This window comes from Labrus bergylta, chromosome 14, assembly GCF_963930695.1.
Source record: "Labrus bergylta chromosome 14, fLabBer1.1, whole genome shotgun sequence".
NCBI classification, from domain to species: Eukaryota; Metazoa; Chordata; class Actinopteri; order Labriformes; family Labridae; genus Labrus; species Labrus bergylta.
In genome coordinates, this window is record NC_089208.1 from 6,158,765 (window position 1) to 6,183,114 (window position 24,350).

At 40.6% G+C, this 24,350-nt stretch overlaps 1 protein-coding gene across 2 annotated transcripts; it reads left to right on the forward strand.

The window, feature by feature from the left end:
* On the forward strand, positions 1-23,860 carry pld2 (phospholipase D2). 2 transcript variants are annotated; one of them, XM_065963043.1, is made up of 24 exons: positions 1-401; positions 5,183-5,346; positions 5,466-5,593; positions 6,483-6,625; positions 6,779-6,872; positions 8,186-8,251; positions 8,340-8,398; positions 8,501-8,746; positions 8,869-9,012; positions 9,100-9,183; positions 9,759-9,837; positions 9,928-10,038; positions 10,141-10,350; positions 10,471-10,627; positions 10,764-10,882; positions 11,289-11,402; positions 13,702-13,806; positions 15,154-15,242; positions 15,565-15,678; positions 16,685-16,731; positions 17,017-17,151; positions 17,831-17,984; positions 18,208-18,325; positions 19,298-23,860. In XM_065963043.1, exons 2-24 carry the CDS (start codon positions 5,214-5,216, stop codon positions 19,520-19,522), a joined length of 2,874 nt encoding a protein of 957 aa, XP_065819115.1. In that variant the 5' UTR covers positions 1-401; positions 5,183-5,213; the 3' UTR covers positions 19,523-23,860. The 2 variants fall into 2 exon arrangements, with proteins under 2 accessions (XP_065819115.1, XP_065819116.1); XM_065963044.1 differs by lacking the exon at positions 1-401 and adding an exon at positions 533-720.
* The last annotated feature ends 490 nt before the right edge of the window (positions 23,861-24,350 follow it).

A 24,350-nucleotide genomic window follows, 5' to 3' on the forward strand; every position in this document is an offset into this window, starting at 1 on the left:
ATGATCGCTCTCTTCCTGTCTGTTTTCTGCTTTCGCGGCTGAACATTTCTTATTCAATTTTTTTTTTATGAATGCACCACGTGATTTCAGTGAAAATCTTGTGCAAACCGTGAGAAAACACGAGTGCTTATCAGCCCTTTCCTTCTGCGACAGAGTTGACACATTTAAAGATATTTCCTTGTCGTTTTTCCTCCTCACTCTGTCCCACTGGACACCAAATGGGAGGGACTTAAGTGTGCATCACCTAGGGGGGGAATACTAATGAACTCTCCACTAAGGAAAAAAAACACAGCCTGGAATACGATGAAACATTACTTTTAACCTGAATGTAATTTTAACCTTTTTGTCCCTCGTGTGGTGGAGTTGCTGCGCGTACTGAACCGGGTGGTGTTTGAAACTGAGTAAGTACATGTCGGCCTGATAACTCTGACGCATATTTCTCTCCTCTGTCTGAGCCAAAAGCAGCATTTTCCGACTCCCATGAATATGTCCAGCTGCAGATTTCATTATCACCTCCACGGAGGAAAAGAAAAAAACCCACACCTGGAGACCGTCGGCGTGATGTTGTAAATTGAGACAAAAAAAAGTGACATTTGTGGCGTAGTTTCGTCAGTTTGGGTGTAGAGTCTTTGAGGAATGCGACGTTATAGGAAACCATGGTCTATGGGTGGAGACGACAAAACTTACCCTTCAGCATTTTCAACCCTCCCTGTCAGAGAGGTGAGTGACCTTGGTGTTGTATACTTTTTAACGATGTCACCGCACTTGTAGTTTAAGATTAAGAAACGTACAGATTGTGGAGGAGGCGAAGAAGATGCAGCGGGTAGTCTTATCACATCAAACCATCCCTGTTTAACTCTTCTTAACTATCCAAAAAAAAAAAAGAGGCAAAAGTGTCATTACCACCCTCGTTTTTTATTTGTATACACGTTATAACCGCGTTTCTGTGAGAAGCAGGTTACTTAAACTTGTTAAAAGTTTGGTGAAACGTCACAAAGAGAGGGTCTTTTTTTTTAAGCGACTAATGTGCAGATTGGGGGAAATCCGCTGGGCACAACCAGCACGCATGCAAGAGTCGACTCAGCATGGTTGCTTTAGTCATGTTGGAATGTATGACACATAATAACATCCTTGCATTCAGTCAGGAAGTTATTGTCTGTTGCCATTAATTTCGCTGCTCAGTATTCATGTTTAGGACTCTTGCAGACACGTGTGCAAAAACTCAAAGAACTACATTTGTTGACCGCTAAGGCTAATTCATTGATACACAACTTCTTTAAAGTCATAATACACTTTTCCCCCTTAAACTAAGTGCTGATGGAAATACATTTCTGTAAGGGTCACAATGACTACTTTTATAGAATCAGTCTATAAATGCCTATACTTATGCTTAATTAACTTCAAATCAGTTTTTGGAATAATTAGAAGCATGAAACATCATCTTCTCTGCAACTGGCAGCTTTTAAAAAAAAAAACAACAACAAAAAAAACTTTACTGAGCAGAATAGTCTTGTTTTGCTAACCTACCAAAGTTTCAAACTTTGAGAGAGAAGTGTCACCTGTAACCACACCCAGCAGTGACATAAAAGGGTAACGACCACACCCTGAGCACCCCTGTAGCCTGAATAATGACAGCAAGATGAGAACTCAAAGAGGTCAGCAGTAGAATACATGTTTCTGATAGTATATGTTTGGATTAGCAGAAAACTCAGACAGTACAAATTCAAATTGTGCAGCCTGTGTGCTGCTTGGGTGTTTTTTGATTAAGCCATGTGGACTCCCTAAATCTGAAATCTACAAGTCCAACATCAAGAGTCTTCAAAAGTCGCTCCTGGCATTACCACTCAAAGCTGCTGGTGACTCTGAACTGGTCACTAAGCCAACACCGCTGGCACATTAGAGCGATGTATAATGATGTGACTATTAGTGTTTGTAACATGTGGCTTTGCTTTCAGTTAAAGCTCTTGCCCTGTTTGCTCATGTTATGGAGGCCCCTGAGTGGGTGTAGTTTAGGATTTCACAGGTAGGGACTGAGCAAAACGGTGCAGACAACGTTTCTCTCCAATGAGCGTAAACAAGAAAATCTTGCCCCCCCTCCCTCCCCCCCATTGAAGGCTAAGAATGGCATGTCTGCAGATAATCACTCTTCTGTGGACTGTGGGAAAAGATTGGTCTCAGTTCAAGGTTGTTTGATCAGTATTTAGTTTTCTCATGCATGGGTTTGAACTGAACATTATGTGTGAGTAAAGGCAAGTATCAGTTAGCTTTTCTTTTTTTTTTTATCTCAGAGAAGACGGAACAGAGATAAAATGACTTTCACTTTTCATGCACTCAATGGACCTCAGAGCCCTTTACTTTGGGAAACAGTGTTTTGCCAACAGTAGCATTCAGCGTCCCAATTCACAAACAGACAAACGGGTTGGATCTCTTTTAAATGACTGAATAGCTTAAATAATCAAGGGCTGTCCTTAGTGTGGCAACAAAAGGTTAAGTTGTTTATTTCCTAAGGAATCAAAACAACATCTGTTGAAGATCAGTCCTAATGGGAATGAGTCAGTCACTTCTGGACCGGATGATGAACTCCCAGTAGAAAGATGTTCTGCAGCCTAATAACCCTTTTGAAAGAAAATCTAACTAAACTATCAAACAATCTTTATTTATATATACACAACAAATGTTATCTCAAAGCACAACAGAACGAGCTGGTCAAGACATTCCTCTTTGTTAGACAGTGAAATATGTGGAGAATTAAATAATTGTGTTTAATGTAACCATCGTAACTTTGCATCAATGGAAGAAATCAATGATTAAGAAGTGTTTTTCATCTGATCTCAGAAAATCTAAGTAAAGTTTAAGACAATTGCTTTACAAGGACGAGTCATACAGATAATAATAATAAGAAGAATAATACATTTTATTTATGATGCACTTAACATTTAAACGAAAATCTCAAAGTGCTACAATTTCAATAAAATCATAAAAAAATAGCAATAATCAAAGGTAAAATCAGAGTTAAGAACCTGAGCATAAAACAGGATCTAACAGCAGGTTTAAGGGAAAAGGTCTTTAGGAGAAAGATAATAAAAATAAGGATAAAACAATGACCATATTTTTAACAACATGACAACATTGTTGTATTGCAGTCATGTGTTACTTGTCCTTTGTGTTTAGAGCCACTCCTGAAGTATTGGGATGCAGCCAATAGCCTTTGGCCTGTACAGTAAAGGTGATGTACCCACCCAGTGTTCAGATTGGCCCCGGCCTTAACCTGCTTCACAATACTCAGCCTTGCATCATTTTTCCTGCAGTTATAACATAGAAGTTAACGGAAACGATGCATATCGTAATGAACATTTTATAAAACCGTATGTATGAAAGTTTCATTAAGTCATTGACTCAATACTTTAATTAATCAGAGGTTTTTCCAACTTAATCCATGACTGCTTTAAACTGCTTTTTTTCCATGTTGTGGTCCTGTACATGTTTCATCCTAATCTCCATTCCCACACACACACTCTCTTGCCCTTCTTAATACAAACACACACAAAAATCGCATACATGTACAAATTGTGTCTCCCCCCCCCCGTTTCCCAGGAAACTAAGCCATTCAGAGATATCTGCCCACACACGTCACAGAAGGGTTCACACACACGCACACACACCCTTTTCTCTGTGTCGTTTACTCCTTGTGTGTGTCACAGAGTGAATTATGCCTAATCAACAGGCAAACATCCTATCATTCCTGCAATGTTTTTGCATTTTATCAACAGCAGTACTTATTTAATGACTTCATCTTTGGTTTGAGCCTGCAGAGCTTCAATACTCCCTGTTTTCGTCCTGTTTTTGTTTTTGCATTTTCAACAGCAGCACTTCTATAATGACGTCATCTTTGGTTTGACCGGTTGCAGGCTGAGTTGTTCTTGAACGCCTCTTCTTGTGTGATCCAGACATGTCACACTCCTGAAGCATTAGACTCACTGTGCTGTCAGATGATTTCACTAACATGTCAGATATGGCACCACTGTGCGTTATCATTAGTCTGCATCTCTCTACTCTGTTTTTGCCCATTTCACTGCTACAGCTGGTTTAAGATCAGTCAAAGTGCTGTTTCCTTTGCAACTCTTAACTATTCTAGTTGCCAGCTGACATTGTCATTCATTGGTTTCAGCAGGACCGGCAGAATTTCAGATTGTACAAGACTAAATGAGACAATAGTGCAGTGGTGAGTAGTTGTTAGTATGAATTTTCATGAAATTCATTCATCTTGGTAACTTTGTGAAATGTATTATTCAAGTCTGTCTACCACGTGTTAGCACTCCTACTTTTGGGTGTCTGAAGCTGTAAACTTATATGAGTGAAACACCTAAATTGTAGCAGATCTTTATTTGTGTAAGAGCCAACCATATGTTGTCAACAACTGTTTCCTCGACAAAGAGTCGACATCTGTTATACAAATCAGTGTCATGTCATCTTTATTGTTTTATAGTGATGTACCCAAATAGAAAGGAATTTGTGGGTTGCACCTTGTAACAGAATATAAGCAGCACTGTGAACACTGTGACTTTGTCGGCAATTTGCAAGCGTGCAATTTTTTGCAATTTTTTGCAATTTTGCAAGTTGTTTGGTGAAGTTGTCTGACCTCGGCCGATTAAATGGTGTTATAATCTACAGTCTGTTTCACGATTTCTTCATTGGATTTATACAGCAGAAACAACAGGTACAGACAACAGGTTATACAAGAGCCCTAAAACTAAGAATCCGGCCTAAAAGGAGAAACCAGGCTGATTTGTAATCGATCAGACTGGATAAAAACGCAGCGAAAGAACACAAATTAAATCAAAGAATAGAATATGGGTGTTGCTAAAAGGATACAGTCAGTACAAATATCAAAACCTAAGTTTAGTGAAGTTGCAAAGTTTTTTACAGAATGCAGTTGTCTGCAAACTGTTCGACTTTTCCCGTCCTAGACGACTGAATAACTCATTTTTAATTTATTTGGTGATCAAATACAGTGAACCTCAAGTTAATGACTCAAATCTCATTCTGTTGGGGTTTACAAGATGAGAAGTAGATGTTTGCTTCTGATGTTTGCCCCTGTATTTGCACTGTGCATGAGTAGTGGTATGAAGATGAACAAACTCAAACTGTGAATGTAAAACTTCCTCCTCTCATGTCTTTGCAGCAGAGCAGCTGCAGCGTGCGACAACAGCGCAATGGCGAGTCCGGAGGACGTGATCGAGCCGGTGGCAAAAAGCTCAGCGGCCCAAAAGCTGGGCAGAAGGCGCTTTATGCACGACATCCAGAACCTGAGTCCAGACGAGATAGATGGCCTCATGTCTAGCAGCGGTGAGAAAGGAGTAACTTTAATGAATACATGAAAGTAATCATAAGAGCTTCCCTTTAAAAGTCTCAACGGCTGTATCAGAAGAAATCCACTAACACAGCTCTTATCTTCCAAACAACAGAGGGTCGGCCTTTCCTCGTGGTGCATCATCTTCCTGAGCTGAAAGAAGAGGGAGTGCCAATGTTAATGCCTGGTACTCCTGTTACATGCAGAGTGGACAACACAGAGAAATACACTACTCGCTCTAAGGTAAACCTCCAAATGTTTACTTCTTTATGAGGAAAATCATTTTAATTTTTTTCTATTTTAGCCAGCAAACAAACACAGCCTGATAGAGAGGTATCCTGCTCATTACATGTGGAGTTTCTCTGCTTGGAGAGTAATTTTAGGTGCAGAGGCAGCAGGAGGTTAGAACATGTCAGCGTATATGACAGGATTTAAAGAAGTGCGCACTTACTCGGATGTCTTGCTTTACTACAGGGGCCTATAATGATGAGTTATTACATCTAGACTCACACGGACCTTGTTTTTTGATTTTCTTCTGGGCTTTTTGTGCCTTAATTGGAGAGATAGGACAGTGGATAGAGTCGGAAATCAGGGCGAGAGAGAGAGAGAGAGTGGGGAGTGACATGCTGGAAAGGGGCCACATGTCGGATTGGAACCTGGGCTGCTCGCTTGGAGTACTATAGCCTCTGTACATGAGGCATGCACACTAACCACTGCTCCACCAGCACCCCCACACAGACCTTGTTTCTTAAACTTACATACCACATTTCAACATGACTATTTAAATTAAAGAGCATTATATGTTGTGTAAATGCATACAGTCCAGGTCTGACCCATAGAAAGCATCACATGTTGCATTTCCTTTCTAACACACTTCAGAATGTACACGGATTAGTACCAGCTGAGCTAAATACGGACGGCTTAGTCAGTTTGTAGTGTTTGCTTTCTTTGTTTTCATGTGATTTGTTTTAAATGGGTTTATTCTCATAGTTTAAAGTGATATAAAAAAACAAATTGGCAAGTAAATAAGTAATAAAAATCATTGGATGCCATGTTTAATAATTTGTGTTTCTTAAGTTTTTAATTTTTCTCCATCATGGTTGTGTGAATTAATCCAATAACATCCTTCCAGGTCCGAGTGGGCACCCTGTACACAGTACGGCTCACGCACGGTCATTTCCACTGGACAGTGAAGAGGAAGTACAAGCACTTCCAGGAGCTGCATCGAGACCTCTACAAGCACAAGATGATGATTCACTTGCTGCCTCTGGGAAGGTTGGCGTACCCCTCTGTTTGTCTTAATCATGCAAATGAAGCCCTCTCTGTCTCTCGACAGGCACGCAGTAGAAGTCTCAGTGATAGGCTGCTTTGAGTTCTCGTTTTCAGATTTCTACAGCAGTGGTTTGAATATTCAAATTTCTCTCAAAGGTTTGCAAAGGACAGGCACCAGCTGAGAGCCATGTCAGAGGAAATGCCCAGCCTGCACGGGACTGAACGCACCAGAAGGACCTCAAGCAAAATGGTATCAAACAAACTAATCATGTACATGTGAAGTATTTATAGCACAGTCCTTGTGGATACAGATTAAATTCCTGCAGAATATTGCATCAACAATATTTTAGTATTCTACTTTAAAGGAGATTTTTCTTTATTTATGACATACAAAGAAAACAGCAATTTTATGAAGTGCTCTGGCTTGTCTCTTTGGCTTTTGCTTAATTTGAATAATATGACATGTTATTTATATAGCACTTTAAATTTAAAATAAATCTAAAAATGCTACAAATACAGAAACATGAGCATAAAAAGGGTTAAGGACAACACAAAACAAGCATCAAAACTGTTTAGAACAAGAGTTCATTTTCATTTATAAAAGAGTCATGTGAGGTCGAGGTGCCAGTCAAAGTCTGGCCCATCAAGAGGAAGCTCTTTTATTTGTTTAAGATTTATTTGGGGGCTTTTTATGCCTTTTATTAGAGAGACTGGACAGTGGATAGAGTCATAAATCAGGGACAGAGAGAGAGAGAGTGAGGAATGAAGTGGAAAAGGAGCCACAGGTTGGTTGTACCAAGCTTAGTTATTGGGGTTGGACACAGATGTTGTTAAGACAGCTGGGGTGTTTTTATGGAGGTTTGGGGGTTAAGGAGTGCCTTGAGGTAGGCTGGGTTTTGCCATGGATGCACATGGGAGATTTTGAATTAAATTCTGAGGTGGACAGGAAGCAGATGTAATGATTGAAGGATGGGTGTTATGTACTCAAGTCTTTGCACTCTCATATTTGTGCACATTGAACACATTTCAGTTTTTGGAGGCTCTTGCTAGAGAGCCAGATGAGTAGAGCACTCCAGTAATCCAGCCTGGAGGTGATAACGTCGTGGGCGGGCCGTGGGAGAGACTGATGGGCAGAGTTTTGCAATGTTTCTTATGTGGTAGAAGGACGTCTTGCACATGTGTTTAATGTGAGCCTCGAAGGTCATATGAGGGTCAAATTTTACCTCCAGGTGAGGTTGGTGATTGATGATGCAGGTGGAATGTTTTGACTAGAGAAGGATATGCAGGCTATGTTGGATGACTGGACCTGGTGTGCCCTCTTCTATTTAAGGACTACAGTGATCTGCTCTTCTTATTATATTACAGGGCAATATTATATTTTATTAGTGCCGTTTTGTGTGTGAAAAACCTTTTTTTTATTCATGCATGAAAATGATTGTTGGTCAAAATGATTTTAGAACATATCACAAACAGAATATGGTTGCACTTTTTGTCCAGTTGCATTCAGAATATCCTTACTTTTACATAAATATAACTTTGTTTTATTCTATTTCTGTATTGCAGAAATACCTTGAGGAGTACCTGAACGGTCTGCTGGATAATGTGTTTTGTAGGAACGACCACAGCATGGTAACAGCTTTAAAACGAACAAACACACACAACGAAAGTGAATCTATCTGACATAGTAAGATGACTCTTTCTCATCCTCTTTTTACAGCTTGAATTCCTCTCTGTGGGCGCACTCTCCTTCGTCACTGATCTTGGACCCAAAGGCTTGTAAGCAAACATTTAAAGAGTGTGTGTTACAGGAAAAGAAATGGGGAAATGAAGAAGTGTCTGGGAGAGACTTAATATGTAACAGATGTCAACTTGTCTCAGGGAGGGACCCATCTTCAAGAGGTCAGGCGGCCACCGGATTCAAGGCCTGAACTGCATCGGCCACCATCAGATCTGTTTCCGCTGGTCCCGGCGCTGGCTGGTGGTCAAAGACTCCTTCCTGCTGTACATGAACAGAGACAACGGCAGCATCAACTTTGTGCTGCTGTTTGACCCTGAGTTCAAAGTGAAAGTGGGCCGCGCTTACACAGACACCAAATATGGAGTCTGCATTGAGAACTTCACTCGGTAGGTCAGCTGTGTGTTCGTGTGTACACTCAGATCGCCACAATATTGCTCATATTTGAGTCTGGTGTTATGTTGTGTTTGTGATTCATACCTGGCCTGTTTGTTTGTTTTTTTTCATCCAGGAGCCTGATCATCAAATGCAGCAGCTATAGACAGATTCATTGGTGGAGTCATGAGATCAACCGGTTGGCAGAAACCTGTGACTTTCTCAAAGTGCAACGCTTTGACTGCTTTGCTCCGCCGAGAGAAAACATGCTCACTAAATGGTCAGAGATAGCAACAGCCGTAGATAAGCAACTTTCTGTCTTAACATGTTTCTTCATATCCTTAACTTGTATGGCTTTTGTTTGAAGGTATGTGAATGGAAGTGGATACTTTGAAGACCTGGCTGATGCGCTTGAACAAGCAAAGGAGGAAATCTTCATCACAGATTGGTGGTAAGAGTGGACAAAATCATCAAACTGTGACATTGGAATTTTTTTTTTTATAGGGCATTTCTGCTGTGAAGGGGTTCTGTTCAGAGAAGTGACCAGCGGTGGCATGGACCCTCCTTGAAATCTGATTGGCTACCAGAGGTGCCATGCCAAAATCTGAAATAATGATTCACCCTGACAACACGCTGCACATAGCTTTGTTTTCATGTCAATGTTGCATATTTTCAAGCAATGTTTTGGTGTTGAAAAAGTGCCTGTACACACATATATATATTTTGCGAGTTCGACAACGTGCAGGAGTTTGCATGTTATTTTTAAAGTACTGTTTATTGTAACTTTGTACATACATCTTCATTTGAGTCCCTAAAGAGCCAAACTAAGACTAAGACTTACATGTTGCCATTCCCTTGTGTTAATTCAAAGTTGATCCCAGTGGTAGAGATAGAAAATGTATGTGCAACAACAACTTAATGCCAGCCCTGCATAAGTCAGTTCTCACATTTTGGCCACTTCAGTCAAAACGTCTGGATACGCTCCAGCTGCTGTAAATAAGATGTGTTATGTGTCCTCTCTCAAAGGCTCAGCCCTGAAGTTTTCCTCAAGAGACCAGCAGCTGATAACTACTGGCGTCTGGATCACATACTCAAACGCAAAGCGGTAGAGTTGCTCTCTGTCACCTTCATCTTCTGTATTATAGAATCAAAATGAATCGTATTATAAGCTGGAAGTTTGAACTTGTTCATGCAGGAGCAAGGGGTCAAAGTGTGCGTCCTGCTGTACAAAGAGGTGGAGATGGCCCTCGGCATCAACAGTGAGCACAGCAAGAGGACTCTTATGAATATGCACCCAAACATCAAGGTTGGTCTGACACCGCCACATGGTTTGATTAGCAGGCTACAGCAACACGATGGACAGAGAGGCCTCATCTCATGTTCTATTCAAAATCTCTCATGTTTGCAGGTGATGCGTCATCCTGACCACGTCTCCTCTGTGGTGTTCATGTGGGCTCACCATGAAAAGATGGTGGCCATTGACCAAACAGTGGCCTTTGTGGGGGGGATTGACCTGGCGTTTGGGAGGTGGGACAATAGCCAGTACCGGCTGACTGACTTGGGTTTGAAGGAGAAGGCTGCCGGTGAAACGGACGAGGCCCTGAAAGCAGATACAGTGGTACAAACAGTCTCTTTGAGCTCGTCTTCAGTCTCTGATTCTGTGTTTATTGTAGTTCATAAGCCAGTGTGCTTTGAATGTTACACCCGCTCCACACTGATTGATGTTTCTGTAAACTAGGACAATGGTGGGGCTGATGGTCAAAAACCCTCTGAACCAGATAAGCAAGCAGAGCAGGACCCCGGGGATCTGACTGGCAACACTAAACTGTGGCTTGGCAAAGACTACAGCAACTTTATCAGGAAAGACTGGGTCCAACTGGACAGACCGTTTGAGGGTGAATTATCTAAATCTCTCACACACACACACACACACACACACACACACACACACACACACACACACACACACACACACACACACACACACACTGAGTCTGGGAGCTAAAAAGGCTTGCTCTCTATATTTTGCAGATAACATCGACCGTACTCAAGTTCCTCGCATGCCGTGGCGTGATCTGTCTGCGGCTACTCATGGCAGCGCTGCCAGGGACGTGGCCCGCCACTTCATCCAGCGCTGGAACTTCACCAAGGTCAGACTCAGAGGACATCTTCAAACGTTCAGTCTGCTGAAAGCTGCCTGAATTAGATCGTCATAGATCTGGCCTGAATGAGCTATATGTTAGCGTAATAGTATTATAAACTATTCTTGTCATATTGTAGACTGGAGCTGGAATCAGCCTTTATAGTTACACAACTTCATTCAGTTATCAGTTATCTGGAGGTGTCAAGTTTTTGTAAACTGAAGATCACATTTAACTCAAAATAAAAACTCAAGCTATTCTTCACAGCATCTCCTGTGTTGTAGTAACCTTTTTTATTTGACTCAGGTACATACATGTAAAATAGTTTATTTAACTTTAAGGCGATGCTTCTGTAGGAAGGGAGCGACTCACAGGAAGGTAAAAAATATATATCTTTTTGTTTTGTCTTTTCCAGATCTTCAAAAACAAGTACAAGGACGACTTCTACCCTTACCTCCTCCCTAAGTCCCAGTGTACTGCTGACAACCTCACATACACTGTGCCTGGGTCCACAAAGGCCAAAGTGCAGGTATTTATGCCCAGATTAAGTCACAATATACTGTATGTCATACATTGTATGCAACACATCATTTGACAGACAATGCACATGCTATATAAAGCGATATAAAACATGTCGTTAAGCTATGTAAAAGTTCAGATGGTGTTCTGTTACCGGTGTGGTCGTGTCTTTCTTGTCACAATGCATTTAAAGGCAGGGTTGGTACGGTAATTGGAAAAAAACTAGCATGATTTTGAAAGAAGCATTCCCTTAGTGCGCCGTCTCCCCTCTGTGCTCCCTCAAAAGCCACGCCCCCTCACTTACATGCACAAGCGCCATTGGTCCAGAAGCGGAGCTCAGCTCATTCTTTCAGTGTGGGCTCATGCATACATGGGGTAGAGATCGAGCAGGGAGACAGGGAGGCGTGATTGGTTCATCAGATTGGTACCTCGTGGCAGACATTGGTCGAAGTTTTAACATGCTTACAACTGCTACAGATGACAGATTTTCTTTGTTCCTTTTTCAGAGCACCTGAGTTATTAGTTTCTGTCAGGACCTAAAGACAATTACAACCAAAATCTTAAAAAGTGTGTCTGGAGAAAATGACAAACCCTGCCTTTAAGTTTCTCCTACAACTCTCTCAGGTGCAGTTATTTGGGTAATGTCGTGTTTTCTAGCCTTTACAAGTACATACAGTCTGTTATACAAAGACTGTTCCCACGTGATGTCAGTGTGCCAGATAAATCAGACTCTCTGTTCACCGTGGGTGGCAGTCATGCTGCAGAACAGTGGCCAGTTGTAAAACAAGCTCACCAAGCTTTGAAAGAGTCCATAACAAAAAGCTTTAGACTAGAAAGCAGCCAGAAACCTTTCCCCTGCACAGAAACACAGCCTTCATACACAAATGATGACAACACAAAAAAACTCCATATACAATTACAGACATTAGTGAAATGACTTTAATTACTGTAACAGATAAGTGTAAAGCCCCTGCTTGTTTCTACTCTTCTTCATCAAGCAGGAAATCACATGTGTTTCTGTAGAGTAAAACAAAGAGATGCTGTTCAGAGTTTTTTTGCAGCAGCAGATGGTGGAACAAGAGTAAATCCTGTGGAGAAAAATCACTTCCAACATGTTTATCCTCTCCACTAAAGCCAGAGAAAACCAAATGGAAGCATCTTATTTGCTTTGGGAAATGTGGTCCACAACTAGAGGCCATCTTTCTCTATGTTGGTATAATAAAAGGTAATTCAGTAGACTCTACATGATGCATCTTTGTAAAGAAGCAGCAATCAGTTATTGTTCACTAGATGACATCATAGTTAAAAAAGCAGTCACAAACACAGACCTGACATATAAGCTTATAAACTTATTGAGAAAAGTGAAGTTGTGTTGTTTTTTCCCAAAATGTTCTCAATATCAGTAACATTGTTCTCATTCTTCTTCATCTGCTGTGGAGCTTTTCAGGCTGTGCGTGTTTCGTAACAATAGCTTTTGCTCTGTGTGTGTTTTTTATTCTGTGTGTGCTGACCTGTAACCCTAAACCTCGCTCCCCATTATGCCTTAGCTCTCCCATCAGGTGTGGTTGATCCATTATTCAAGTTTCAGCTCTCCGGTGAGAGACGGAGAGCTTATATAGAGTAACCATGTATGTAGAGTAGAAGTAAATTGTTGCTACATTAGATTTTTAAAAAAGTTGACGCTTTGAAAAAATTTGTATACAAAGAACCTGTACTTACGTTTCTGCTCGCTGTCATTTCAGTTCTACATCTGGATCTTGGTTTTTTTTAGTAGTAGAAGTAATTTATTTCGGTCAACATATACAGTTTTCCATTTGAAAGGCGTAAAAAATGGTAGAATAAAAAATATAAAATTTACAAAAGCATGTGCATTCATGAAAAGACGAGAAAAAGGTGTAGGCTGAAGCTTTAGCTTATTATGCCTACCCTTGTTACAAATCTTATTATTTAAAGCACTACTAGTTTCGTTGCAAAAAACTATTTGAATTTGATAAGAGCGAATGAAAATGTGGTGTAGTGTATAAGCAAAAACAATTATTAAGATATAAATATATAGTGAATAAAATGAAGTTTGGATATCAGTGGTTGTTATTCTGTAAAGAGCTTGTCACTTATTCTGCTGCAATAATAATACTGTGACAACGACATGGTAGAATTCAAATCAGCAGAGAAAAGCACTAAGGATAATAAATTAGGTGAAATATGTCTTATTAATGTAACCACACATGCCATGATAGGGACATTGAATGTAGTTCATTTAATCACATTGTTCTTAACCTTAAGTGTTGTTTTTGTGTCTTTTCTTTCAGGTGCTGCGCTCTGCCGATCGCTGGTCTACTGGAACCTGTGAGAGCTCAATCCTCAACGCGTACATCCACACCATCGAAAACAGCGAGCACTACATCTACATCGAGGTAACGCAGGAACACCGAGGGGAGTTAGAGACGAATATGTACCCTGTAGGGCTGCGAAATCAATCCCAATCCCAGTCTCAATCCCATAATCGTAACATGAGTGTGACCTAAACAGCAATAGTCTTAGGTGCTGAGTGAGAAAGAAACACTTTCTCACTCTGCATGTGTTCACTTTCTCTGTTGAATGGAGGCCTGGGTGTAATGTCCATGCTTTCACTCCATCTTGATGCAGTCAGATAAAGCTCAAGCTAGCTGGCAGCCACCATGAGATTCATAGCTGCCAATTTCATGGGGGGGGAAATAAATAAAGAATACGTTTGGGATTTATTTTGGATTTAAGAGAAGCATGTTGCAAACACAGTTATTGTGTAAACTATGAAGACAAGCACAGGGATAAAAACTGTGAGTTATAAAGGGCTTTCACACTTGGCAGAAAACTCCTCTAAAACCCGGAGGAGCTGTATGTGTGAACGCAAACCGCCCAATTTTTCGCTCTGATTTCTGCCAGAGTTTCTCCTGCCAAATCCTAGTATTTTTTCCGCAGCAAGTTGAAGTGAGTTTATGTGAGAACAAAGCAGGATATTCTCCGGAGAATTCACCTCAAGCCAATGGGGGGGGGGGGGGGGAGATATGTTTATGTATGTGACTGCTGCACGTAGCATTGATATAAAAGCAAATATTCTCATTATAGCATCATATAGCAGACTCTGTTGGCTCTGTCTGCGTCTTTTTTTACGTCACATCTTACCTCGGGAGTTCCCCGCCCCCCCCTCTTGTCTGACAGGGATATAGTCTCCCGCTGTGAGCAGCATATGTGTACAGCAAGTCAGGAGAATCTCCGAAGCAGTCCATAAGTGAAAACGGCTATAGCTATTGTGTATTCTCACATTTTTTGTTTATTAAGTGCATTTCATGTTATCGCACCTCACAAATATTTCTAATATTCTTCTGGCCTAGTGCCTTAAAGCAAAGACTGGATTCGGCTAAATTGTTCTCCTACGCTTTTTGATGACAAACAAACTGATCAGTCCTGCACAATACTGGCTCAGAGGGTTTTGTGTTGTTGTAAGAAGCATCATCTTCTTATTATGAAAATAAAATAGGCTTTGAAACATACAGAAATAGGTTTGATTTTTAATGACGAGCCTCAACTATTTTTAATTCTTCAGTGTGGGATTTTCTCTCACGTGCCATCATCACAATATTTTCACATTGTGAGTTTCTGTAGCCAATGTGTGTCCAGACACGAGTCTAAATTCAATCACAGCTCAGACCTTTCTTGCCAGCTACCTGCCTGTTTAAGCCCACCTCACACTGAGCCACCATCTGCCTTCTCTCTGCCCTCAGAACCAGTTCTTCATCAGCTGTGCCGACGGGAAAACTGTCTACAACGGGATCGGTGATGCAATTGTGAAGCGGATTTTGCGTGCACACAGGTCTGCTTTGAGAATACTCGCCAGATTTTGTTCACACATTCTTGAGCCTTGAAGTTGTAAAGCAGCTTTACATGTAATCTGTACTCTGAAAGTGGATTTAAACATGTCAACAAAGAACTAAGAAAGTACACCCCAGCATTTAATACTGGAAATACTCTGTAGCCTTCAGAACACACTTGACTTCAAGCAGCTGTGATGTACTTACTTCAGATCTTGGTTAGATGTGCTGCAGAATGGACATGTGTGAGTGAAATAGAGAATAAACCAGAACAGAAACATGAATGACCAGGTACTGTACATGTACACGATGTGTCTCCTGCAGAGAGCAGAAGAAGTACAGAGTGTTCGTGGTGGTTCCTCTGCTTCCTGGGTTCGAGGGAGACATCAGTGCAGGAGGTGGAAATGCCATCCAAGCGATTCTGCACTTCACTTACAGGTAAGAGCCTTTTTCCTCCAATTTGTACGCTGCACTCAGCCCAGCACAGACCACAGTAAGAATTATAACAAACATCAACCACAGGGAAATAACAACCTTTGAACCTTTATCCACACTTACAGACAAGTTCCAAATGATTTTGAGTGGTGTTGCGAGTATCTCTTTCTCTGTCTCCAGTTTGTACTCATTTTTAGATATTCCCATGTAGTGTCATTGATATTTTCAGGGACTAGTTAAACAGTTGTTAAACATGTGAAGACTATTTTGCCTGAATTGAACTATCTGAGAGTATATCGGCAGTCGATGCCTGCGCTCTAGCATTGTAATGTTACGCTGGTGACGTCACTTTGAGCCTGAGTTGCCTTGGTTTTGATATCCCATCTTCTCCGCTGACACACACATTTCCCTCAGTGATTTGTCTATATAACCTACAAAAGCAAACCAGGCCAAGTGTTGCCCGTATTGATTCATCAATAAATAAACACATTTGTCATGCCCCTGGGGCAGTGACTGGTGAGGCAAGACAAGTTACTCTGCACAGACAGACTCTTTTGATGGTGAAGTTTCAGATTAAAAGATAGTAGGATGTGATTTTTTTGTTTAAAAAAAAAGAACACCACTGCCATCATTATCCATAAGGGTCACTAAGAACACACCAGAGCACACAGTGGAGCAGGATCCACATTTTTCAAAAGAGATGTCAATCATGGCATTTTACCTCTTTTATAGTATCAAATAACTCATTAAAACTAAACTTCCTCTGAAATATGAACTCACTTTAAAGACGGAAACCATGTTTGGGGAAACTGTATTAGACTACAATTTTGATTTTGTAGTTTGACCCCTGTCCCATCTTTTACTGTATCATAGTTTATGACCTGCAGCCAGTCAGTAGAAGCAGCTCTAGATGTTTTGGCTTCACTTTTATGCTGCTGTCATGTCGTCCATCTTTTTTATACAGTTCATGGTGTCATAACTTTAAATCGTTTTTTAATGTCCTATCTAGGACCATGTGCCGAGGGGAGCACTCCATCCTGGCAAGACTTAGTGAAGGTTAGTTTTTTGTTTTTCATCTGTTTTCATCTTAACAATCTGACATCTTAACCACCTCTTTTCATTCTAACACTTTTGTCTTTCTTTCTCCATTTACTTCACTTTTACACAGAATCTTGTGGTGCTAGAAATCTTCCCACCTGTCTACATTTTCACCACTGTCTTCTTCATCTTCTTTCAAATCCATTTTACAGTCCATACCTTTATGTGAGTTTCTTACTAAATTCTCATTTCATTCTAACATGATGTCTTACAAATGACGGGATTCTTGTTCTGCTCCCCCAGTTAAGGACCAGTGGACTGAGTACATCTCACTCTGCGGCCTGAGAACACACGCCCAGCTCTCCCAGTCGCTCGTCACAGAGCTCATCTACGTTCACAGCAAGACCCTCATTGCTGACGACCGCTGCTATATCATTGGTGGGTCACAACCAGTGAAAAAAACCCTCATTTATATCCTCCAAAATACCATTCAATGAAACTGGTGTTCATTAAAACTTTAGTAGTAGTAGTAAGTAAACAAATATTTAAAAATTAGATAATCAAAGGATGATAGTTAATGTTTTAATGTTCTCTTTTTCTTTGTTAAGACCACACAAGGACGATATTTTACTTTATTAGAAGCCAATATTACAATGTTGTATGTCACAACTTCAGCATGTTTACCAGTTTAAAAAGTCTGGACACGCCCCTGCACACGACTGCTTGTTACAAACCCAACATTTCCTACTGCTGTGTATTCAAGTAAAAGCAACCAATGAGCAAAACATTTCTAATATTGAACCAGAATTTAAAAAAGCATTTCTTTGTTTGTCCAGGTATTTAACAGATCCTATGATTTGTCAGCCCCTCAGTTCTAAGTTGTTTAACTCTCACTTTACATTTTGAGATATTTAAGATCATATTTAGTTTAAGCCTTTAAAATTGCATTTACTCTCCTTATCGGCACAAAAATATTCAGAGAAACTACTCAAACCTGTAGAGCATCACTTATTCTGCTTAATTATGCTGGTTTTTGGGGCTTTAAATACTACTTTTGACGTAATGATGGCTCAGAATAAAAGATTGTTAATGTCTGTTCTTTCCACATATGTTGCAGGATCGGCCAACATCAACGACCGCAGCATGCTGGGCAGCAGAGACAGTGAGATGGCTGTGTTTGTGGAAGACGAAGAGAGGGTCCCGTCCGTCATGGGAGGGGAGGAGTACCAGGCGGGACCCCTCACACTCGCTCTGCGCAAACAGTGTTTCAGGTAACACACTCATTCAAATGCAGGGTGCTCCTCTAGACATGATTATAGTTGTAATAGTAGTGTAGGTCCTGCACTGGAAAGAGGCTATGAAATGCAAACTAGGATGCAAATAAGCAACACACAATCCTTCTGTAAAATATACAGATGTATTCAAAACTTTGAATGTTTAAACCATATTATAAGAGGCAAAATTAATCTTTGTGTTTTTAATTTTCACCTCTAGAGTCCTTGTTGGAGCTTCTTCAGACCCCAGCATCAATATTGAAGATCCAATCAGTGATGATTTCTTCTTCTTGGCCTGGAACGCAGCTGCTAAACAGAATGCCATCATTTATGACAAGGTATGGAACTTTTTTTTCCATTATAAGATATCCAAAGGCCAGTGATAAATCTGAACTTTCAGAACAATTTAACAGCTTGTTAACGTTCTCATCGTTGTTCATATTATACTATGTCTTTACTTTTTCTTTTATCCTTTATTTAAGATGTATTTTTAGAGAGACAGGGCAGTAGAGTAAGAGAGAGCGAGAGAGAGAGAGAGAGAGAGAGAGAGTGGGAATGACATACGGTAAAGGAGCCACAGGTTGTATTCAAACCCAGGCTGCCTGCCCCCGAGGACTGTAGCCTCTGTTCGTGGGGCATTTGGACTAACCACTAGTCTACCAGCACCCTGATATCATAGTCTAACATAAATTTGATTCATTTTGTAAAGATCTGTAGAGGATGTACTTTTCCATAATTTGATTTATTGGGTAATCCTGTCTGGTCCCCAAGTAGGCACAGTCTTTTTTTGGGGTTGGTAAGAAATCTGGAGAGAGTGGGGAATGCAGGAAAGGAGCCACAGGTCTGACTTGAACCTGGGCCGCCTACTTGGAGGACTATAGCCTCCGTACATGGGGTGTAACCTAACCGCTAGGCCATCAGCTCCCCAGTTAGGCGTAGTCATGGCGTAGGTACGTTATACATTGGTCCTACTTAGATGGTTGAATAAGTTTGGTTGAACCAAACCTGTGTATGAACTTATACTACACTACATAAATTTCCCCCCGGCCCTCTGTGTATATTTCCTTGTATTTGATCGTGTCTTAACTATTCCTCCTCGCTCATATCACACCCTCGATCCAAATACCGCCTTTTTGACCTTTATATGTTTACAATAACTGCTACAGGGAGGATTTTTTTTTTTAGCTGTTTATAAAAACTGTCTCAGGTTGATACTGATGCCTGTTTGTGACCTTTCAAAACACACCAGACCGTCTTCATAGGATTGATTTCTGTTGCTCCCTTGGCTTGTGTGTCCTTCTTGCAAACAGGTCTTCAAATGCCTGCCCTACAACTCAGTCCACAACATGCGGCAGCTGAAGGAGTACACCGGCGAGGAGCGACTCTGCGACACAGACCCTGAAAAGGCCGCAGAGGAGCTGAAGGCGATCAGAGGGCTGCTGGTCCACTATCCCCTGAGGTTCCTGTGTGAGGAGAACCTGTTACCTCCTTTGGGCACCAAAGAGGGCATGGCTCCCGTTGGGCTGTGGACGTAACCACAGCTCCGGACCACTACGTGACAGTTTAAAGGGCTGCTGTACCACATGCTCCATAATCACATGGTCAGCGCTGCACACTAAAGTAGTTATAGCACTGGCACTTCAACGGTGAGGAAAAGATATGACTCATAAGACCTTTTCACACATGCCCACCTGAAAATCTCAGAACACAAAAAAACGTCCTGAGTTGCCCTTTCACACATGTCCCTCACAGCGGGAGATTTTCCCCGTCGTTCAGGAGGAGGGGGGGGGGGGGGAGATCCCAGGAGCCCGAACATGACGTCAAAAGGGTGCTTCTGTAGTCATCGTACAGTTATAGCTTGATTAGACCATTCATTAGGACTACTGTCCTTGTCTCTGTATACAAACCCCGGGGAAGAATTGATTTATTCATGGAAGTATATCTGACTCACCTACCGTAGTTAGCGATAAGCCGTTTTTCAACTTATTACTTTTGGACCATCTTCTGCTTGACTTATTACATCACATACAAAGTGCGTATTAATGACTGATAATAACCCAGTAGGCTACTAATTAGCATGCTAATAAGCAGCTAGTTAATGGTGAATATTGTGACCTTTGTTTTAAATGTTACCGTTGAAGCCAGGTGTGGACACCGTGGAGCATGAGCAAAACGCCAAAGTCCTTTTCTGGCTGTTTGAGGTGTTACTACAAGACTGAATCGAACCCCAACTGCATTATGTAGGTGTGTTAGTGTGAGTTAAAGAAATGGGATTTAGAGTGATTTTAGTGGGACTAACATTTTTACACGTTCTTTTTAAAAGTGCAGTTTTAGTCGAACTAACTCAATATATCAACTTTATTATCGTGTAAACGTACAGAGTGAAAAGTTTACAACATATCCAAGATGGCAGAAAAAGCAACGTAGTCGTATAGCTTTTTGATAACCCTCTTTATAATATACTGTGTGTTTGGATGTATTAAAAGTATCAACACACAAGTGGGAAAGAACATGGGCATGAGCAGAAATTGTACGGGGCAGCTTCATTCCCTCTACAAAGATTACACTGGTTACATTTTATAAACTTCACTAGCCACAGCCACCCCTCGCTCAGAGGGAATTTTCCTGAATATAACCGGCTGTGTTCACACATCAGCTCACCCTGACTTATTGCGGAAAAAGTCTGAATAAATTTGGGGTGAATCATGCAGCCGTTTGCGTTCACACATGCAGTCCACCCTGAAAGAAACAGGACATTTTCAGGACTTTAGTTCCAGTGTGAAAGGGGCTTCTGATGTTTTGTATTGTCTTTGTGACTGACAATGAGTTAGTCTGAATATAACCACTAAAATGTTCGATTTTATGATGATTATCTATTAGAGCAGTAGCTTCATCATCTGTATCGGCCAGTTTGTTCTCGATGTCTGCTCCAGAACTTCTTCAAGACAATCTGAACCGACGCTGGTGAAACAAAAACAAAAAAAAAAAGCACAAATGAATGTATGAGTCAGTGAGGATGTGAGGTTGTATTGGAAACCTAGCATCTCACATGATCTGGGAACATCGTGTACAGTTATTGGTGCAAGGTTTTTAGGTGGGTGGCTGTGTCTCTCTCTCTCTCTCTCTCTCTCTCTCTCTCACACTCACTCGCTCTCACTCTCTCCCTCTGAGGCTTCACCTCTCACTGCAGTGCCAGCAAATCTGTCAGAACATTTGTGGTTGTTATGGCGACGGATATAAAGAGATGACTGGATTGGAGCTGAAACACAGACTGGATAGAGAAGGAGAAGAAGAGTACTGATAACAGAGATAACTTACTAAATCACGATGGTGTTTGTGGGAAGACAGACGGGAATGCGTAGAGAGAAAAAGGACGGACGATTTCTGTGGAGGCCGAATCATTTGAATAGTTTTGGATGAAAGATCAGGTGGGATAAAGGTGGGAGTGAAATAAAAGCAGGACAAGATAATGAAAGGGTGTCGGGGCTGATTTACCGATAATTGTTGCATTTCCTTTTTTCAAAGTCACCATGACAACCAAGTGAGTTATTATTTAACCATGTTGTCTGCAGTCGAGAACAGAACATTCCTCTCTGCTCTGACAAAGCTGTATGCAGAGACATGAAGTGTTTCACTGTAGAGTGTCTCGATTATTTCCACGGTTCTGCATCCAGGTGCCATAACATGCCCAGAATATCTACCCTATAATAATGTGCTCGCAACAAAGCAATTGTTCGGTGCATTATATTTACATTTGTGTTACATTGGGCATTGTCTTATTTCAGATTTGGATTCAGACAAGTTTAGGAATCCTAGAAGAGCAGTTCAGTTTCACAGCCTACTGAGTCATTGAGAGAGGCCAAGACAATTTAAAAACAACTAAAACCCCTAAAAACAGGTAGACAGGCAGGCTGCTGGGTCGCACACAGTGGAGCGCCCCCTACTGTAACGTGTCTTACATGAATCATGCAGCTCCCGCGGTTAGAGCATTATCACGTCATATTTTTCATCTTAAAATGCAAAAGAATTTTATGCTATTTTAAATAGATAGATAAGTTTACTTTATTGATCCCAGACTGGGAAATTGTGGTGATACAGCAACAGGTTATTAAAGCAAATAAAACAGAAAACTAGATACAAAGTAAATAAGCCCTAACAATATATATAAAAAAAATACATCAAGAATTTAGCTTAACATTACAAATTAGTCAAGGATGTAAAAAAAAAAAAAAAAATGTCAGTTTTTCTGCTAATTCCCTTTACTGAGCCATGAGAATCACAGTGACTACTGAGCAGTTTAGAAAGGTATTGCAATTCGTGCTGGGAATCTTTGGGTGTCTCACGATTCGATTTCGATTCTTGTGATGACGATTCGATTTGAGAATCTATTTTCTATTCAAAAAGATTCTGGATTCATGATTCAAAGTGTTTTTTGAATAAGTACACACTTCATCAGGATTTACTTCAGTCATCTGTGAGACCGGCTGAGTATCTTGCTGCCCCATTTATCATTCTACTGAGTTAAAGAGCTAGCCTTAGCACTTAGCAGGGAGTGACTGATTAACCAAAAAACAAGTTATGAATCGATTTAAAATCTCAGAAGATAAGAATCTCGATTTTTACATAAATCGATTTTTTTAATCGCAATGGACTAATGTAGCACCAGTGATGAACGAAGGGCTCTTGAAAGTTTTGTTATGACTGATATCATGTTAGAGTTGACATGAGCTGTCTTCTTTATGTAGAAAAAAAATCATTTTACAATGACAATATATCGTCCATAACTATTTAACACAGGCGTCATCACAGGAGTTTGACCAAGACGAGGGCTTTCTTTAACCTCAGATTTAACAATGTTTCTAAGACCACTTTATGTCTCTCATAGTTTGTCACATGGCACCGAGTCTTTCCAAGTTCATTCAGTGCCTTTTGTAAAGCATCTGTTCCATAACAAAGTTTTTAGTGAACTACCAGCAGAGGGACAGATGATATGTTGTATAATGGACCTTATGAATGGGGATCAGTTTCTCATAGTCTTAGCCTTTTCATCGTGTTCACATGAGATCTATACAAAATGCTAATAAATGACTGCCCCATGTTTTTAGAGAGGTCTGAATCTAAAGACGTTCGGTGGAGGGGTGTGGTGATTATGTTGTAATGTAGCTCAAACTTCTAATGAGTGGGACTTGGTTGTAGCGATGGCAGAGCTAGAGAAAGTGCACAGATTGCCTCACAGCCTTTGGAGACTTGCCCACTAGTCATCAACACTACCTGTGTGGTTTCAGTGCAAACTTGGTCTGTGAATGTGACAGATGATAAGTATCCCTCAGGAATGCTGCCTTACGCTACATGAAGCACCTTTCACAGAGGACTCAGAGAGACCATCTGTGTTTTTATAAAATTGGTGCAACGCTGGCTGCAGAACTTTTCACTTTAAAAAAAATCCACATTGTGAGTCTTTGCACATGAGAAGCTGACGATGTGCTGGCCTCTCTTAAACAACACATCGTGGTTGCCTTGTCTCTGTTTAACGGTTTCCACGGTGACCTTGTACTTTTTCTATGAAACTACTTTTTATTTTTGATGACAGTAACAGCCAGCATTACAAAACAGATTCATGTAAATATAACTGATAGAAACTTGTGATTTTAGCCTGTACCTATTATCCATAAAAGTCACTGTGTGTTAACTGCCGTGTATGGTTTTCTATAGCTCAAGGTTATAAAACATTAAAATGATGTTTAGGCTACTAACACAAGGGAGAAGATGGATAAAGATTTGTTTATTTCATTACTTAGTACGGTTTAAACAACTTGTTCTTTACTGTTGTTGTTTTACTTTACTTTCTCAATAAAACATTTTTTTTAATTGAATTTCTAAAAGGATATCTGTTTTTCTACCTTTGATTTTAAAAACTTTCATCAACCAGAATAAATATTCACGTCAAAATGGCAACCTGTCAGAGTACTATGTTTACATCAGAATACACCGTTTGTTATTCTGTTAGTTGTAGGTCTTTGTTTATTTATTTATTTTGAACGGTAGTGCTGGACGATACAAAACAAAGCATGCAAAACATCGAGTAGGAGGACAGTAAAGACTGCCAAATGCTGAGACTTCAACTATAATAGCATCGACTTCAACTAACAGAAATGACTAAAAAATAATGGATTATAAAGAATGAAAATAAAGAAACAAAGAAAAGAAGAGAGGGAGATAAGGGGAAGGGGACATGGTAATTTTTGTATGATGGCCTTGAGAGGGAGAAGGGTGTTATGTGTGAACTTTCTTCTTATGTGTTGATGTGTGTATTAATGTTGTGGTGTGAGAGGTGAGGCTCTGAGTAATGTTTGTGTTGGGAGG

Coding starts and splice junctions, on each gene's coding strand:
- pld2 (XM_065963043.1), top strand. CDS start 5,214: ATGGCGAGTCCGGAGGACGTGATCGAGCCGGTGGCAAAAAGCTCAGCG. Junction 9,013..9,099: donor GAAAACATGCTCACTAAATG/GTCAGAGATAGC, acceptor TTTTGTTTGAAG/GTATGTGAATGGAAGTGGAT. Junction 9,184..9,758: donor ATCTTCATCACAGATTGGTG/GTAAGAGTGGAC, acceptor CCTCTCTCAAAG/GCTCAGCCCTGAAGTTTTCC.